The 19761-nt window shown below is 36.7% G+C and overlaps 1 protein-coding gene across 1 annotated transcript in view; it reads left to right on the forward strand.

Moving 5' to 3' along the window:
* SLC9C1 (solute carrier family 9 member C1) overlaps positions 1-19761 on the forward strand; it is a 152086-nt gene that overhangs the window by 74818 nt on the left and 57507 nt on the right. The window contains exons 13-18 of the mRNA XM_065913843.1: positions 946-1045; positions 4578-4721; positions 6697-6871; positions 14531-14612; positions 16528-16694; positions 19403-19528. Of these exons, the coding sequence (XP_065769915.1) occupies positions 946-1045; positions 4578-4721; positions 6697-6871; positions 14531-14612; positions 16528-16694; positions 19403-19528 (794 nt within the window). The remainder of the gene's footprint in view (positions 1-945; positions 1046-4577; positions 4722-6696; positions 6872-14530; positions 14613-16527; positions 16695-19402; positions 19529-19761) is intronic.

Raw genomic sequence — 19761 nt, forward strand, 5'->3', positions numbered from 1 at the left:
ATGGCTGTCCCCTTTTTCTAATCTGCCTGCAATGCAGAAGACCCCGGGTTGATTCCTGGGTCAGGAAGATTCCTGGGAAGAATTCCTGGGTTGGGAAGAATCTTGGAAAGAATTTCTGGGTCAGGAAGATCCCCTGGAGAAGGAAATGGCAACCCAGTCCAGTGTTCTTGCTTGGAGAAGCCCATGGATGGAGGAGCTTGGCGGGCTGCAGTCCATGGGGTTGCAAGAGTCGGATACGACTTAGCAACTTAACTACCACTTTTTCTAAAAAAATATAATCTCTATACTGTACTATATTATTTGAATTTTTCACAGTGATAATATGTCACTTTCATAAGCTACTTCCAAAATTGTTTTCCCCTCTAATTCATGAAAGTTGATGATATTTAAGAGTTTCCACAGTTTTTTACACTTTTCCATCTCAGACAGTAAGTGCACCAAACCATAATTAAACTGGGAAGCAGATCTGTATTGGGTTTCTCTTGGCTCCACTTTCTTAGCCTTGTCACAAAATCAAATCATTCCTATCTCCTGCTGTCTCCCAAGAAGAAGTATATGAAGTAGGCTAGTCCATAGAGGGCTCATCAGCTTACTTTACTTAATTCATCCAGAGCTGCTCTGAAAAAATCAGACCTATGGAGGGTGCTCTAGCCTCACTGGGGCACCTGAAAAGATTTGTGAGCTCCACATTGCTGCCAATGATCCGAAGCCAAAGCAGAGCAAGGATGTCCAGTACAGACTTTTCCACACACTGAATGCGAATCTGAGCAGGAGGAACAGTTGGTCGGTAGTGATCATTTGTGACATTTTTCAGTGGGAACCAAGTGTGGCAGCCTCTCTATGAAGTCCCTACTATCAGATATCAGGATGTTTTCATCTCTGGGAGTATTGGTACCACTCTTGATGTTAAATTAACACTTTTTATTTATTTCCTTAAAAAAATAGGTGAGCTAACTGAAATGTCTGGAATATTTACTCTTGTCACTATGGGACTTTTTTTTAATTCTACAAGTTTTAAACCAGGAGTTGAAGCACTTCTTCTTGAGTAAGTGACTAGCACACTTTTAGTTTGCTTTCATATATTGAAGTTATAATATTATAACAGCAACTACATTTACACGGCCAGAATAAGATACTGACTTGGAAACTAGCCAACTGAAAATAACCACCACTCCCCCTCACCCCGCCTTTAAAAACGCTATTGCTTATGTTCCTTAAACCTCTAATTTCAGGTAAAATTTGTAACCTTACCTTGAGTTCACATTGACTGTATTTCACTACTAATTCCCTTACGTCCCTAACCATATTACTCAGTAGTGTTCAGTCTGCTCCCCTAGACAGAACCAGGGTTAAAGTAAGGGAAGTGAGGCCCTCATCTCAGGCACAAAATCTAAGAGGATGCCAAAAGAGTCAGTAATCAAGATAAATATTTTAATACAATATTTTAAAATCAAAATTAACGCAAAAAATCAATGGTGAAAATACAAAATTTTTAAAGATCAATATTACTAATAGTTCCTTTTGCCTCAGGCTCCAATATGGATCAGTATGGCAACGCCTCTAGAATGAAAGACCAATATTTTAAAGACAGTGAAGAGAGGCCAGGCAAAGTCAATTTATAAAGTAAGCCAGGACACTTAAATACAATTAGCAGCGTTAAAAAAGAAAACAGAGAAGTACAAATTGGGCCTTGCTGGAGGGCACCTACCTGGGGGGTCAGTGGAGTCTGTGTTGGTCTTAAAGGAAGACATTTTCTGAAATGTTTCAATATATGGGATGGGAACTTGGCCTAAATGACACAATAGCAACATACGTGTTAACAGAGGCCCTGAACATAATCAGTGGTTTTTTTGACATTTAGGAGAACATTGTTAAAGATGAAATGAGTTCAGAAGTCAGAAGCTTAAAAATACAGATTACAGGCTTTGAGAGCATGTCACTAAAATTTCATGTCAATTATATTGGAAGCCAGTTTATTAGCAGCTAGGTAGCATTGTTTGGGCCACCACTGTAGGAAGAATTAAACATGTTATGCATGTATTTATATCTATGGGGAGTGATTCTCCCTTCATTCTTGCTCTAACTGAAACCTGGGTCTCCCCTGAAGACACGATTCCCCGTGTGTTCCTTAGAGGTTATAGTGTCTTTCTCGCCTGCATCCCTGGTGCTACAAGCCTAGAGTGGAGGTGGGTGATCTTTCTGTACCTCAGTCATTTCTATTCTATTTTCCTTCTTCTTCCCCAGAAGCAGCCAATTTTGAAGCTCATGCCATCAGCTTATACCACCTGCCACCCTGTTTGTTGTAGTTATCTCTAGAACCCAGAATCACACTCTCCATTTTGTGACGATTTTGGCCCCCTCTCACTGTGACATTCCAACATCACAACTCACCATTTTTACTGATGTCAGTCAATATTCATTCAGCTAATGCTTCTATTCCCTCACCTTTCAATTCCAGGACTTCTTCTCCTCCTGCGATCATATTTACCACTCTGCTTCAGCCACCCACTTTATGCTCATACAAATAATCACTTCATAATTTCACGTTCAACAATTATAATATTTAAAATATAATATGAACCAGCTCCTACTCTGCAAGAGAGTAGAAATCTAAGTTAATAATAGCATATCCTATTAAACCCTACAGAGGTCTAAACTGTCTCCCATCTTTTCAATTTACCCACCTAGGACTCCAATTCTAACAATTATATAGTCACACTGAGAAGACAATGCATTGATCCTATGCTATTTTCTGGCCATCAACCACCTCACTCCCTCCTTATCCAGATCATTTCTTGTGTTTAAAATTATCTAATAACTTCTCATCTCATTTGGCTACAAACCAAGGTTGTTTTCATGGCAAAGAGGGGCTCTATTTGCCCCCTTGATACTACGGTAACTCATTTCTGCCACTCTCACCCTCACCCACTCGGCTCTACCCACACTTGGCTACTCCTCATACATGCCAAAGAGGGTCCCTGTTTGACTTGCGTCCCTGGGCTTCTGCTCTTGAAATGTGCTTCTTTACATATTAGCATAAGTGGCTGCCTTACTTCTCTCATGCTTCTATTCATACATCACCCTTTTAGGAAGAAATTGCCAAATAAGAGGTATTTCCTTGTCAGCTTGTATAATCCTCTATTCCTGGCAAATTGATGTTCCTAAAATGTCCAGGCCATAAGGTCTTCTCACTCCTCTAGGCTAGGGGCTATGCGACATTAAGATATAAAAATGACACATATGCTTAGATTCATAATATCAAAATCTATGAGGGTGAAGCTTGTGATGTCTGATTTTAAAAAACTCTTCCTAAATAATACTTAAATACAGACAGTGTTGCAACCTTTTGCTCCTATAAAAGATCTAGATTTGTTGGGACAGCTCATGATCACCAAATAAAGGAAAGGGACTATTTAAAAGAATTCAGAAGGTTTTCACTGCGTGCCTGACTGACTGCACACCTGCACACACATGTACACGCACAGGTCTATTGGATGGTTTTGGAGCTTGGTTTTCGGCTCATTTATGCTCTGAATATAATGGGCACTGGTTCCTTGGAGAATCTGGTTTCCTCCTCATCCAATTTCTCCCATTAATTTCTACTACATATGAAAGAGTCTTAATAACTCCTCAACATTTGTTGCTTAATTGATTTCATTACATTTTGTGCTAATTAATGAGACTGAGTTTCTTTCCCCCTCAATGTATCATAATGAAATTTTCTCTGGTAATACCTAGGTATTTGTTTCTCAGGGACAGAGTCTGGCAGCACATGGGTAAAACCAAGCTCTTTTTCCTCTCATGAAATAATATTCATGTGCCCTTTCAAGCTTTTCAATTTATATTGCTATACATATAATGTCAAATTAAAGACAGGAAATACACAAAGAGATAATGAGAAGTAAGTGTTAAATAGCTATGATCCCAACTCCCAAAATGACAAACAATGATGTCTGGGTGTGCTTTTTCAACCTGTTTTGCCTGCAACTATTGAGAACATGAGTTTGGGAATGATGCCATTTTCCTAGGCTCTGGAGTACTTGAATAAGCACAGACTCAGAAATCACAAAGAGTCTACAAAGGGCATTCACGTGAATAAAAGATACATTCACATTCTCTAAGTGCTAGCTAGGCTTTGGGCAAAGGCTTAATTCTATCACTATGTAAATCAGACTAGTATTTATGTAAATCAGTTCAGTATTTCCTTTTAAAATAAACAATTTTAGCTCTTCCTAATGATACAAGGATTAGCTACTTGAACCATAGTACCTGAATGAGTTCTGTCAAATAGCATAGCTACAACCTAACATGTCTTTCAAAGTCAACCCCAAAAAGAGATACTAATTTATATTCAGTGCAAACTGGTTTAAATTGCTTTAGAAGTATTTGTTTATTTATCTTAGCGCTCCTTTTTCCCCAGTTAAATTACAAACTCCTTGAGTGTTGGTGAATGTCTTATTCATCTTTATTTTCTTCATAATGCCTAGCACAATGCCTCACATAGATAAGCCTTGCATTGACTATGTTAGCTTAATTAACTATATCAACTATATTTAATTTTTTTTCTAAAAATGCAGATTCTGGAATTGTCTATCATTTGTTGCTTTTATTATGGTGTTTACTTTCACTGGACTTCTAATTCCTGCACATACATATTTATATATATCATTTTCTGATATATATTATTCATTAAATATCTACTTAACACTTATTATGTTCAGGTAAGAAAGCCATTTGAATTTTTCTATTTATGTGATATTGACTAAGCCTGAAGATATTCTTTAAATGACAGAAATGTTTCATTCTGGAATGAAGAATTCACTCAAATTTCCCAAGGAATCACGAGCAAATTAAGACTTAGTGTTTTCAGTTTTTAACTGCATTTCAAAACAATGCAAGCATGTTGTAAAGTTTTTGAAAAAAAGAAAAAAACTCTCATAATCTTTACTACCTAGAGGTGAACACTACTATTTCACATACTTCCTCTAGAGTTTTGTATTGTTTTTTATTCTATGAGGTTTCATGAAGTTAGACACCTATTATAAATTAAAATGTTAACTTGTTTTATTTGTTTAATATTTTATGACAGATAATTTGTATTAATGAAGTATAGTTGGAAATAGCTTTTTAAAAATCAGAGTGGGACAAATTGGGAGACCAGGATTGACATATACACACTGCTTCAATGAAGGAGGCCCAGGTTTGATTCCTAGGTTGGGAAGATCCCCTGGAGAAAGAAATGGCAGCCAATGCCAGTATTATTGCCTGGGAAACCCCATGGACAGAGGAGTCTGGTGGACTGCAATCCTGGGGTCATGAGAGTGGGACATGACTTAGCCCCTAAACTACCGCCCCAGATGTAAAATAGGCACGTGATAAAGACCTGCTGCACAGCCCAGGGGACTCCGCTCAGAACCATGTAGCGGCCTGTATGGGAGAGAATCAGAAAGAGAGCGATATTTGTATGTGTATAACTGATTCACTTCGCTGAATACCTGAAGCTAACACAGCATTGTAAATCAACTATACTACAACAAAAATTAAAAAGAACAATAGCCTTTCTTCCCTCTTAAATGACTATTCACTATTATTTCATATCATTTATCTGCTCTGTTCAGCTATCTTGCGCTTCTGGTATTCTGCTATGTTGCTACTTTTGACTAAGATAAAGTGTTGAAGACCAAGCTACCGTTTTTCTAGCTTTGATCCATAAAAGATGAAAATAAAATTATCTCATGTCTAAATAAATAACTAAGAATGAAAATCATAAGGAAGTCCTCCTTGTAAATGTCATGTTAGCCTAAATAAGTTTTGTGGCCCCTTTTCCAATGTTAAAAGGCTTTCAGAAAGCAGTCTGCTTATGTAACTGAAAAGGAGATAATGTAGAAGAGAAAAACCACTACAACAATGCTATTAGCCAAATTGCTAGCATTCTAGGAAACTTAGGTGGGGCTCAACACTAAGCTGAGCTTCCCTGGTTGCTCAGTGGTAAAGAATTGCCTGTCAATGCAGGAGATGTAGGCTTGGTTCCTTGGTCAGGAAGATCCCCTGGAGAAGGAAATGACAACACACTCAGTCTCGCCTGGGGAATTCCATGGACAGAGGAGCCTAACTGGCTACAGTCCATGGGGCTGCAAAAGAGTCCAACATGACTTAGGGACTAAACAACAACATTAAGTCAGCCAGTGCCAAGTAAATGGAAATTAGTCCCAAATTATCAGATACAATTAGTGTAAAAATATAAGAATTATCTGTGACTGAAAGAAGAAATAGAAATGAATTAACTGATACTGTGTAAATTCAGTATGATTAAAATCTACAAAGAAAAAGAGAGAGCATTGTTTTCTCTCCCATTTATTAAATTTGTTTTTATTTGTTTCTGGGATCCAGAGTAGAGTAGATCAATAGAAGTCTCTAGCACTTTCTTTTCTACCTGAAGAAGCACCACTTAGGGGGGAGTGGAACTACTCTACCGCTTAGCTAACAGAAAGAAAGAAAGAACAATCCCGTTCCCTGGGCATGTTTGTGCACGGATGCCCTTCTGCCTGCCTTTGCTGCAGTGCCAAAGGTGTGTCAAAGACGCCTCATTCTTCTGAGAGTGGGCGATTTCACAGGGAATAGATTGGGGTAGTATAGCATGAGATGGAAAGAAATTTCTATGACAAAAATAACTTCAAAATCTGCTTTGCCTTTTAGACTTCTGGTCTTTCTGTTACTGAGCCCTCTTTTGTCTCGACTCGGTCACGGTTTCAGCTGGCGCTGGGCATTCATAATGGCCTGGAGTGAAATGAAAGGGACTCCTAATATAAACTTGGCTCTTCTGCTTGCCTACTTTGAAAACTCTCTTGGATCTGAGAGGGAGAAATCTCAAGTAAAGAAAGATGTAGTTTTTCTATTTGAATGTTTTATGAAAACTGTTTCTGTGTACTAAAATATGCTTTTGTAGTAGATCGCTCAACCCCACTTGGACTGTGGGATTGATTTAGCTATGATGGGGAAACTTGGGAGGGGAAGAAAAGAACAGCTGGCAACTTTCCTCTTCCTCATTCCAGTTTAGGTATCTTTAAACTCCTTCATCACACTCCTAAAAAATAGGGTTATTGTGAAAGTTAAGGGAATTAAAACTTATAAATCATTTAAAATAGTACCTGATACAGAGTATGTACTCAACAAATGAGTACATTACTCCTAATACCTACTTAAAAGCAGAAACCTATTTATGAATGGCTGTATTGCCTTCTGTAACTTTATGAAACCACATTTAGTAATGCTAGAAACCAAAACATTTTAATTATGAAGGGAAGTTATCTCTTAAGATAGAATGCCCAAACTCTGCCCAATAGAACATAAAGTGTATGACCCTCTACGAGATCTCAAAATAAGATAATTTCAAGGAACTCTTTAAGAAATATTCTAGGTAGACATCACAACACATCTAACACTTCCATTGTGAGTTTTTTCTTAATATAAATTCTAAGAGTAAAGGGAACCATGTCAAGGTTATTATTATGCATCTAAGTAAATAATAATCAAGATTAAAAAAAACTAAATATTAAAAGACTGCTTTAAAAACCAAAGTATCTAATATTACCAACCTCCTCTTTCTTTTCAGTCTTCCCTAGTGGCTCAGATGGTAAAGAGTCCATCCCCTAGAGAAGGGAATGGCAACCCACTCCAGTATTCTTGCCTGGAAAATCCCATGGACAGATGAGCCTGGCGGGCCCCAATTCATGGGATCACAAAGAGTCGGACACGACTGTGCAACCAATACATTCACACCCCTCTTTCCTTTTAACTAATTTCCACTTTGTCTGGATAATCAAAATCAGTGTCATCATCATACGTCCTGACCAGTGTAATGATGAACATTGCACTTGGATCTGGGTCTGAAAATTTTAAGTCCTATTTATTGTGTGGTCATCCACAAGTTATTTAATTCCGACCCCCACCCCGTGCCTCTGTGTGTCTGTTCCCTCATTCCAAAGCAGTCCGCAATAATACCAATGGTTTGCTAGTAGGTATTTAACAGGGGAGTGTTGGAAAGGGGGAGTGTTTGCCAAATTTCTGTTCCATAATCATTGGCACCAGCAAAACATAAGTCAGCCTACAAACTTCCTGAAAATGTGATAATCAGCATTCACAAACTGGTAAGAGCCAAGTCTATCTGGCTATCTTACTCTCTCTACTGTCTCAAAGAGTTATTATGAGAAATTAAAAATATACATAAGAAGCTTAATACATTGTTTAGTATCTAGTAAATGTACAACAAATCTGAGTTCTGATAACAATGATGATAATGCCATGTAGGCATCTTTTGAAATAAAACTTTGGTCAATCAAATCATTTTGAGGGATGTTTCAGCAGTGGTAGCTAGTTGAGAAGAAATTAGCAGTCCTTCTTTAATTCAATTTGGTGACTCCTACAGCTAATTTATTAATACTCAAAAAGAGGTACTACAATGAAAGCTTAAATTATTAACTTAATCCTGTCTCTACTACTCACAAGTTCAGTGACTGAACTGAATATGTTCCAAACAAGTGTATAGAATATATGAAGCAAAAATGGAGATCTAAGAGGAGAAATAGACAAACTACAGTTGGAGACTTTAACACTCCTTTCCATAATTTGTTTAATGAAGTATTTTTTGTTTGTTTGTTTAGTCACTAAGTGGTGTCTGACTCTTTTGCAACCCCATGGGCTGTAGCCCACCAAATTCCTCTGTCCATGGGATTTCCCAGGCAAGAATACTGGAATGGGTTGCCATTTCCCTCTCTAACGGATCTTCCCGACCTAATTCCACAACTCCTACATTGGCAGGCAAGGTCTTTGCCACTGAGCCATGAGGGAAGCTAGAACTACTAAAAAATTTAGCAAGGATATGGAAGAACTAAACAACACCATCAACCAACAGGATCTAATTGACATTTATAGAATCATATCAACTGATGAAGAAAAATCACTTAGCAAATAAAAATCAATATCCATTTATGATAACCCTCTCAAAAAGTAGAAATAAGAGGGAACTTCCTAAAGTAGATAAAGAACATCTACAAAAAAATCTGCAAGTAGCATTATAAGTAATAGTTAAAGATGCTTTCTCCTTATAATTGGGAACAATCCAAGAATGTCTCAATTTATGAACAATCAAGAGTCCCTACCCTCATCCTTTTTACTAAGCATCATGATGGAAATTCTAGCTTGCTCCATAAAACAAAAAAGGAGAAAAAAAAAACAAGAATATTCAAAAGGAAGAGATAAAACTATTCCTACTGCAGATAGTATGATTATCTATATAGAAAATTCCAAGTGTCTTCAAAAAGAAGGGGGAAAATAACTTCCTAGAACTAATAAGTGAATTTAGTATGATCTCAAGACATAAGTATAAAATCAAGTGTATTTCTATATACTAGCAATTGATTCAAGGAATCAAAAATTAAAGACACAATACCATGTACAATCATTCAGTAATAAAAAGCAAAGGGACTAAAATAACAGAAACAATTTTGAAAGAGAAAAATAAATGGTAAGAATCAGTATACCCAGTTTTAAGGTATGATTACAACCATGGAGATTGTGTAGTATTGCCAGAGAGAGAGAGAAGCATGGAACAGGATAGAGAACTCAGAAATAGATTCAAACAAATATCACCAACAGTTTTTGATAAATACGCAAAAGTAATTAAATACATGATGTCTTAAAAATGATGCTGAAGAATGGGACATTCATATACAAAAAAAAAAAAGAGAGAGAGAGAAGAACCTTGACCTAAGCCTCACTTCTTCTATAAAAATTAGTTCAAAGTGGATCACAGAATTAAATATAAAATGTAAAACCAGAAAAGTTTTTTTAAGCTTGGGGTAAAACCTTTGGGACGTATCATAACACAAAGATACCAAGAGCATAATCCAGAAAAGAAAAAAATAAAAGAAGAAATTACACTTCTTCAAAATTGAAAACTTTTAACAGTATAACACACAGAATACAGAAAGAGACATTTCACTGAAAGGGATATACAGATGACAAATAAGGATAAAAAAGGTGGTCAATGTCATTAGCCACTGGAGACATGCAAACTGAGAAAACAGAAAGATATCATCTATTAGAAGGCCTAAAATAAAACATGGTGATGACACCAAATGTTGGTAAGGATGCAGAGAAACTGCCCAGTCCCAGATGCTAGTAGGAGCATCACATAGTACAGTCACTCCGGGAAAGAACTTGGCAAGCGACGCAGCATTCTAAAGCAATTACCCTCCAATCAAAATAAATGATAAAGAATTTGGCAGTTACATATGCAACTACCATACAGCAGTTGTTCTCCTGGGGATGTAGCCTGGAGATTTATGTCTACACACACCTGTATATGAATTTTTATAGTAGCTGTATTTATAGTAACCAGACATCTGGAAACAATTCAGATGTCCTTCAGTAGGTTTGTACAACTGCACCTTGGAATGCTACTCAGCAGTAAAAAGGAACAAACTATTAATAAAAGCAACAACTTTGATAAATCTCCAGAGAATTATTCAAAACAGTATACATACTTCATGATTTGAATTGTATAACATTCTTATGAAAATGTAGAAATTGAGAACAGATGAGCGGTTGCCAGACAAAATATAGAAATTGAGAACAGATTAGTGATTAGAATAGGAAGAGCCCCTTGATGAAAGTGAAAGAGGAGAGTGAAAAAGTTGGCTTAAAACTCAACATTCAAAAAACCAAGATCATGGCAGCCAGTTCCACCACTTCATGGCATATAGATGGGGAAACAATGGAAACTGTGACAGACTTTATTTTATTGGGCTCCAAAATCACTGCAGATGGTGACTGTAGCCATGAAATTAAAAGATGATTGCTCCTTGGGAGAAAAGCTATGGCCTACCTAGACAGCATATTAAAAAGCAGAGACATTACTTTGCCAACAAAGGTCCATCTAGTCAAAGTTATGGTTTTTCCAGTGGTCATGTATGGATGTGAGAGTTGAACTACAAAGAAAGCTGAGCACCAAAGAATCGATGCTTTTGAATTGTGGTGTTGGAGAAGGCTCTTGAGAGTCCCCTGGACTGTAAGGAGATCAAACCAGTCAATCCAAAAGAAAATCAGTCCTGAATATTCATTGGAAGGACTGATGCTGAAGCTGAAGGCCAATACTTTGGCTACTTGATGTGAAGAACTGACTCATTGGGAAAGACCCTGATGCTGAGAAAGATTGAAGGAAGGAGGAGAAGGGAACGACAGAGGATGAGATGATTGGATGGCATCACCAATTCGATGGACATGAGTTTGAGCAAGCTCCGGGGGTCCATGGACAGGGAAGCCTGGGTGCTGCAGTCCATGGGTTGCATGTGACTGAACTGAACGAATTAGTGGTTACCAGGAATAAAGAGATGAGGACAGGAGGGAAATAAAAGTGACTATAAAAGGCAACATAAGGAATACTTATAGTAAAGGAACTGTTCTGTATCTTGACTGTGTCATTATCAATATCCTGATTGTGATACCTTTGGGGGCAACTGGCTAAATATTACACAGGACCTATTTCTTAAGACTGTATGCGAATCTACAACTATCTTAAAATGTTAAACATTAAAAAAGAACAAAAGAGGGAGAAAGAGGAAACAAACATTGATATCAGTAATGAAAAAGACCATGACTATAAATTATACAGCTATTAAAGGAGTAATAAATAAAAACTATGTATAACTTTGTCCAAACAATTGAACACCTAAGGTGAAAGTGGTTAAATTCCTCAAAAAACACAATGTACCTAAACTGACACAAAAGAAAATATAAACTCTGAATAGTCCTCTATGTGTTAAAGAAATGATATATATAAATTAAAACTTTCTCATAAGCTAGAAGCCGAGATGGCTTGACTGGTGAATTCTTCCAAACATTTAATAAATAAATGATAACAATTCTAAACAAACTCTCTCATAAAATAGAGAATGATGAAACACTTTTTTATTTTATGTGGCCAGCCCAGTGTGATACTAAACACCAACAACGATAATTACAAACAAAAAACTGATTAAACCACTGAATAAACATGATGCAAAAATTCTTTAAAAATATATAGCCAATTAATTTTAAATATATAAGAAATATAAGACATTATGGTTAATTATTCATTCAAAAATATGTCCATAAATTTTAGTCTAACATTCAAAACAGTGTTTGTAAAATCTAAAAAAACCGAACTCATAGAATGAGAGAATATATTAGTGATTTCCATAGATGATAAGTGGAGATAGAGGAAATGGATAAAGGCAGTCTAAAAGTACAAACTTGCAGCTATAAGATAAATAAAAGCAAGATCTTTTATTTTTTATTTCACATCATATGTAAAACTGATTGGAGATGGATCATAGTCTTAAATAAAATGAAAAACTCTAAAACTTGTGGAAGAAAACAAGAGAATAACTTTGCAGCCTTGGAATAGACAAAAGGTTTTAAAACCAAAAACAGTAATAATTGGAGTTCTCAACTTTAAAAATGTTTGCTTATCAAAAGATAACTTTTGAAATGGATAAGGAAGGTGGTCACAAACTGAGAGGAAGTACTCATAATACATATATCATATATCTGATATGCACATTTTCTGTAGTTTTTTTAGATTCCTCATACAAGTGATATCATATGATATTTGTCTTTGTTTGATTTATTTCACTTAGTATGTTAATGTCTAGGTCTACCCATGTTACTGCACATGGTGTTATTTCATTCATTCTTATGGCTGAGTAATATTCCACCATATGTGTGTACCACATTTTCTTTATCCATTTATCTGCCGATGGGCATTTAGGTTGGTTCCATGTCTTGGCTGTCATAAATAGTGCTGCAGTGAACACTGGGGCACAAGTATTTTTGAATTTGAGTTTTCTCCAGATATATATCCAGGAATGGGATTGCAGAATCATATGGTAGCTCAGTTTTCAGCTTTTTAAGAAATCTCCATACTGTTCTCCACTGTGGACTCGTCAATTTATTGATATATTCCCACCAACCATGTAGGAGAGTTCCTGTTTCTCCACACTCTTTCCAGCATTTATTATTCATAGACTATGAATATTCTGACTGGTGTGAGGTGATATATCACTGTAGTTTCAATTTGCATTTCTCTAATAACTGGCAATATTGAGTTTCTGTTCATGTGTCTGTTGTCCATCTATATGACAATGTACTTCTATCCAGAATATAATTTTCAAAATTTCTACAATTTTGTAACAAAAAAGCAACCCAATTTTTAAAACAGGCAAAAGAGTTGAACAAGTGTTTCAAAAGGAAATGCATATACCACTAAGCATATTAAAATGCTCAACATCATTACTCTAGGGAAATGCAAATTAAAACTACAATGAGAAACATAATATTCAGTTTAAACGAAGATTTTAGAATTGGCATATCCCATCTATAGAAATAGAAACAGTAGTTGTCTCTTGTCTGGTGAGGATTGATTGGAGCAGCACTGGGGAAATTTAGAGGATATGAGAATATCATACATCTTGAAAGGATTGAGGGTAATATGGGTGTATGCACTGTCAAAACTTATCAGATGCACAAGTACATTTCACTCTGTGTAGATTACACCTTGGTTTTCCTAATGACCAGTGCAGGGGTGGCCCTCTTGAGGAATTAAATTAGAATATTCAGTGAGAGCGTCCTATGTACCAGTATTTAAAATTTCTCAAGTGATCCTAGTGTGCAGCCGTGAAAGCCTCTGGTGTGTTTCACATTTTGTCTCTAATTTCGATCTGTAGCCTTAGAATAGAGGACTGGCTAAGAGTTTAAAATAAATTCCTGGAGTTAGAATTCCATAAATCCATGGAAATATGTAATATCAGACTGAGAAGTGTTTCTTCATCTGTCTGTGTAGACTAACTTGAGATATAAGAGGAGGGAAAAAAAAGTGACACCAAAGGAATCAATTGCTCCTCCCTCTGGTAACGTTGGTAAACAGCCCACCTGCAATGTGGGAGACCTGGGTTCGATCCCTGGGTTGGAAAGACCCCCCTGGAGAAAGGAAAGGTTGTCAACTCCAGCATTCTGGCCTGAAGAATTCCATGGATTGTATGGTCCATGGAGTTGCAAAGAGTCAGACAGGACTGAGCAGCTTCACTTTCACTTTTTTCCTGGTAATGAAGGGATACCAGAGAGGCAAAGTATGTGGTAGAACAAACATACCAAGGGCGTGCATTGTTTCTTCTAGGTGGAGAGAATTATTTAACACAGATGTGCTGGTTATGTTGAGCAGAGAACTGTGTGGCTATGTACATGGAAGCGTAAGTGGTGGACGAGAACTGATAAAGTACAGGGCTATTCCCAGGACGCAAGAAGCTCAGAAATCAAAATTAAGAACAATTTTTTTCCTAATGTCTTTATAAGTATGTAAATACTTGTCAAAGCAAGTCATTATGTTCCCCAAATATTGACTTAGTACAACTTAGCTTAATTTGCACTGGTAAATATAGAGTATATTATATGAAATTATGATGAAAACTTACTTCGGTTTGTTTTTCTATTCCAGATATTATTTCATGGAGTGTCAGTATCCTTAATTACCTTGATTGTCAATAGATTCATTTTGCCAATGGCAGTTACTAAACTTGGTAAGCCCTGCTAATTCCTGAGTAAAGAGAAAAATATTCCAAATATACTAAAGACTTGCTAATAATGAAGAAGAAAGCTATATAAATACAAATCAAAGGTATCTAATTGAAAAGGAAATTGGATCTCAATATAAAGTCACATGAATCATTAAGGCCAATAAGTTCATTAAGCCAATAAGCAATAACCTTATAAATAAGATTACCTATTTACATTAGTCCAGTTTAAGTGAAATAATACAATGTCTATTTCATTATTCAACAAACTTTTTATTAAGAGCCTCTTATATGCCAGGCACTATTCTAGCTGATAGTGATGCATTATGAAGACAGGCAAGTCTGAATTGTCGAAGCTAAATTGGAGAGAGGAGAGACAGACTCTAAACAAGTCAAATAAGGTAATATCAGAGTGTCACTGGTGCATGACTGTGCTCAAACCACATGTGAAGAAAGTAGAAATACAACAAGCAGTAGGTTCCTGAGGAGGTTAGAAACCAAGCATGTTCAAGAAAAGAAGGTAAGGTGCTGGAACCTTTGAGAGCTATGTCAGTAGTGGAGAAGTCCAGATGGGAGAGGTAGGGAAAGAGCTAGATCATGAAAGACCTTGAATTTTAAGATTTTATTCTAAGAGGTAAATGGATTTCTTGGTTGGTTTTAAGCAAGTAAGTGTAATTTTATGAATCAGGTCCTTAAAAAGACAACTCTGGATAGCTGATTGGGGCCTATGAAGAGAGCAGGAGCAGAAATACCAGTTTTAGGAGGCACCTGCTTTATGCAGTGTGACTGCTTCAATCTCCTACTTTTTAACAATCGAAAAATTGAAATCTAAAGAGTTAAAAGTTCTTGTCTAAGATCACACAAGTCAGTAATGGCAGTTAACAAACTAAAAATAAATTCCTCTAATGCTTTTAATCCACTTTACTCTTAACTGCTCTAGCACCCTTTCTGTTTCATTCATATGGTATTTTCTTAACCAATCTTAAATTTCATCTTTATGGGTAATATTGAATCTTCATTCTCATGTTTGTAGCCATATCCTTTTTACCATTTACGTTTTTTCTTTTCTGGACCTTGACATAGTAAAATGAGAAGAACAGATTAAAGAGGTAACATTTTGCAGAGTATCAGATCCTGTCCATGGGATTTCCCAGGCAAGAATAGTGAAGTGGGTCACCATTTTCCTCTCCAGGTGATCTCCCCAGCCCAGGGGTCAAATCCACATCTTCTTCATTGCAAGCAGATTGTTTATCACTGAGCCACCAGGGAAGCCCATCAGATGTTCTACTTAGTAGCTAAATAAACCTAAAATTCTTATTGTAGAGCGTCTGTTTACTTGCACTGAGAAAAGTGAATATTTGCTCATGGAATATTATTGCTTTTTGAAGAAACTTCTATGTTTCAAAAAAAGGAAATCTGTGTTTGATAGTAAGAGTCCTTCAAACCCTTATGAGGTATATATATATATATATGTATATGTATAAAACCACTGATCCTTGATCAAAATGAATTTGAACTATGTCAGTCCACTTATAAGTGGATGTGAATTTTTTTCGTATGTACTTCAGTACAACACAAACCTCAGTTTATTGAAACTGAGGATGCAGAACCACAGATATGGAGGGACAACTGCAAAGTTATATACAGATTTTCAACTGCATGGAGGGTTGACATCCCTGAATCCCATATTGTTCAAAGGTCAACTATATATATATGGAGATAAATAAATGTACATCAAATATATATATGATCTTACATATACATAGAAATATAAGTGCATGTATTTCTGTGTACATATAGGTATATCTATACCTCCTACATATGTATCTCCTACAAATTTATTTGTGTATATGTGCATATATTCTGTACATACTATCAAAATGATGTCCAATATTTATAAAATGTGTTCTTTTTATCAAAGGTCTTCGTGATGTCACATCAACAAAGTATAAATCACTGTATTATACATTTCAACACTTTCAAGAACTAACCAAATCTGTAGCCTCTGCACTCAAATTTGACAAAGATCTTGCTAATGCAGATTGGAACATAGTTGAGAAAGCAATTATACTTCAAAACCCATATGCAGTAAGCAAGTAATATTTTTTAAATATTACTTTTGTTTATTCCAAAACAAAATTTTGTTATTATTAACAAAAGATATCTTTTGTTTATTCCTTCAAAGTGGATATGATTCATCTTAAGTATGAATGTTATAAATATTAATTCACAATTCTTAGGGAATTTTGTGATCACTGTGAGACAAAGTAGAAGTGACAACCCTTTTGGGTATATGAAAGTGAAAAATAAGCGTTAATTGCTCAGTCATGTCCAACTCTTTGCAACCACATAGACTGTAGCCTACCAGGCTCCTCTGTCCATGGGATTCTCCAGGCAAGAATATGGGAATAGGTAGCCATTCCCTTCTCCGTGGGATCTTCCCTATCCAAGGACTGAACCTGGGTCTCCTGCATTGGCAGGCAGATTCTTTACAGTCTGAGCTAGCAAGGAAGACCCCCCCCCCCAACACACACTTTGAGTATATCGCAAATGTCTATTGTTTTCCCAGTAGTCACGTATGGATGTGAGAGTTGAACTATAAAGAAAGCTGAGCACCAAAGATTTGATGCTTTTGAACTGTGGTGTTGGAGAAGACTCTTGAGAGTCCCTTGGACTGTAAGGAGATCAAACCAGTCAATCCTAAAGGAAATCAGTCCTGAATATTCATTAGAAGGAATGATGCTGAAGCTGAAGCTCCAATACTTTGGCCGCATGATGTGAAGAACTGACTCATTTGAAAAGCCCCTGATGCTGGGAAAGATTGAAGATAGGAGGAGAAGAGGCAGACAGAGGATGATATGGCTGGATGGCATCACTAACTCACTCAATGGACATGAGTTTGAGCAAGCTCTGGGTGTTGGTAATGGACAGGGAAGCCTGGGGTGCTGCAGTCCATGGGGTTGCAAAGAGTCAGACATGGCTGAGTGACTGAACTGAACTGAACTGAATATTGTAAATTCAAAAGAAAGAATAGTGTATGAGAGCTACTTTTAAAAGATAGTATAAAAAGAAGAGAGCAAGCTTTAGAAACCAGGTTTTTTTTGGCTAGACTGAGGATGGACAGCATGTATTCAGTATTTATTTAGGCTATTGTATATTGAAGTACTTGTTAAGCCTTGGTTTATGGTTACTGTTAATTTTTATCATAAAACAGAATTAAAAGCTAGTATCATAAGATTAGATATAGTGAAATATCACTTCCTGCTTCTGAGACATACTTTAGAATCTCCATGGTCAGACTTCCTATTCATATATGAGAACATAATTCATCAGCAGTCATGACTGCTGGAGAAATAATAAAAGTTGTCCTATGATCTTCTCATTGTTTTTTCTGGTTTGTCATTGCCTATCATGTCCAATTTTCATTGCAGTGTTTTTCTGCATCACACAATATAAGGGGACAACTGTTAAGAGTGTAGACATAATTGGTTGCTATGAGATAGGATTTGCAAAACTCCATTTTATATCCTGCAAGAGGTGGTTGAGCCTTCAGATGGAGGCCCAGAATCAAGTCCTATGTTTTCAGGAATATTGATAGGATTTCTGGTTAAGAAAAGTACCAAGTCAAATCTAAGGATTTTTTCATAGTAGTTCTCCATATCTAACTCTGGCCTTTTGCTAACCTGGCTGCATTTGAATCACCTGGAAAGCTTATTCAAAATATGGAATCCCTGCTGGTTCAGCAGTAATGAATCTACCTGCAATGCAGGAGACCACCTGCCAATGCAGGAGACTCCAATTCAATCCCTGGGTCAGGAAGATCCCCTGGAGAAGGGAATGGCAGCCTACTCCAGTGTTCTTGCCTGGGAAATACCATGGACAGATGAGCCTGGAGGGCTACAATCCATGGGGTTGCAAAGAGTCAGATATGACTGTAGCGACAGAGCACATAGCCTTGATTTCCCAACCTCTATCCAGGAGGTTCTGATGCAGTTGGTCTGAGGAATATGTATTTTTAATCCATTTACCCAGCTAATTCTAATGCAAACTCAAAGTTAAGGTCAAACTCTGGTACTTGATCTGTTTCAGAAGGCAGGTAAATAAACAACTACATTCTCTTCTTTATGATGCAGACATGAGAGATATTTTAGTATTACAGATAGAATGTTGGCCTTGGACTCAGAAAATCTGGGTTCATATCCTAGTTTTGTTACTTAATAAATAGCTTTGTGATCTTTTATAAAACTTGTATTTTATCTAAACTTCAACTTTTCTCATCTACAAAATGGAGGTATCCATATTCCCATCTCCTAACAGCCATGTTCGCTTTTTATTCTACTGTAAGTGGTTAGTTTCAAGTGCTGTCATACTTTAGCTGTAGCAGAATCATCAAATGTGTTTACAAAATACAGGACAGTTTCTGATTCATCAGATCTGTGGCAGGCTTTAAGAATGTGCCTTTCTAGCAGTACCCAGGTGATGGTACAGTGCTGGGGTACCACGCTTTCAGAACCAGTGGTTTAAGGCGTAATCAAAAATGCAGTGGTTTTTGTAAACTTTTACCAGTGCCATACAAAGGTCAAGATATGATGCAATTCTTTCCCCAACAAACTGGCAATTATTTTGCCTTCTAGATGACTGTGTAAGTGCAAAACTCATCTGAACATTTTAATGTATCTAGCAGATTTTCTGTGAGTTCTTAAACCAAACTGTTATGTGAATTGCTTGGGGTTTATGCTAAACAATACATTAATGTTCATGTACTATTTTTTTGTTTTGATCTGTATTTTATTTAGTTGGGCCAAGGAGAAACAAAAGAACATCAAAAAGTGAAATGTCTACACTGTAACAAGGAAATAGACGATAACCTTAACATCGAAGCAATGGAGTTGGCCAATAGACGTCTCTTGTCAACACAAATAGTTAGTATTTTATTACCCTTTTTTTTTCCATTTATTTTTATTAGTTGGAGGCTAATCACTTTACAATATTGTAGTGGGTTTTGTCATACATTGACATGAATCAGCCATGGATTTACATGTGTTCCCCATCCCGATCCCCCCTCCCACCTCCCTCTCCACCTGATCCCTCTGGGTCTTCCCAGTGCACCAGCCCCGAGCACTTGTCTCATGCATCCACCCTGGGCTGGTTATCT

Source organism: Muntiacus reevesi, chromosome 21, assembly GCF_963930625.1.
Source record: "Muntiacus reevesi chromosome 21, mMunRee1.1, whole genome shotgun sequence".
In the NCBI taxonomy this organism is placed as follows: Eukaryota; Metazoa; Chordata; class Mammalia; order Artiodactyla; family Cervidae; genus Muntiacus; species Muntiacus reevesi.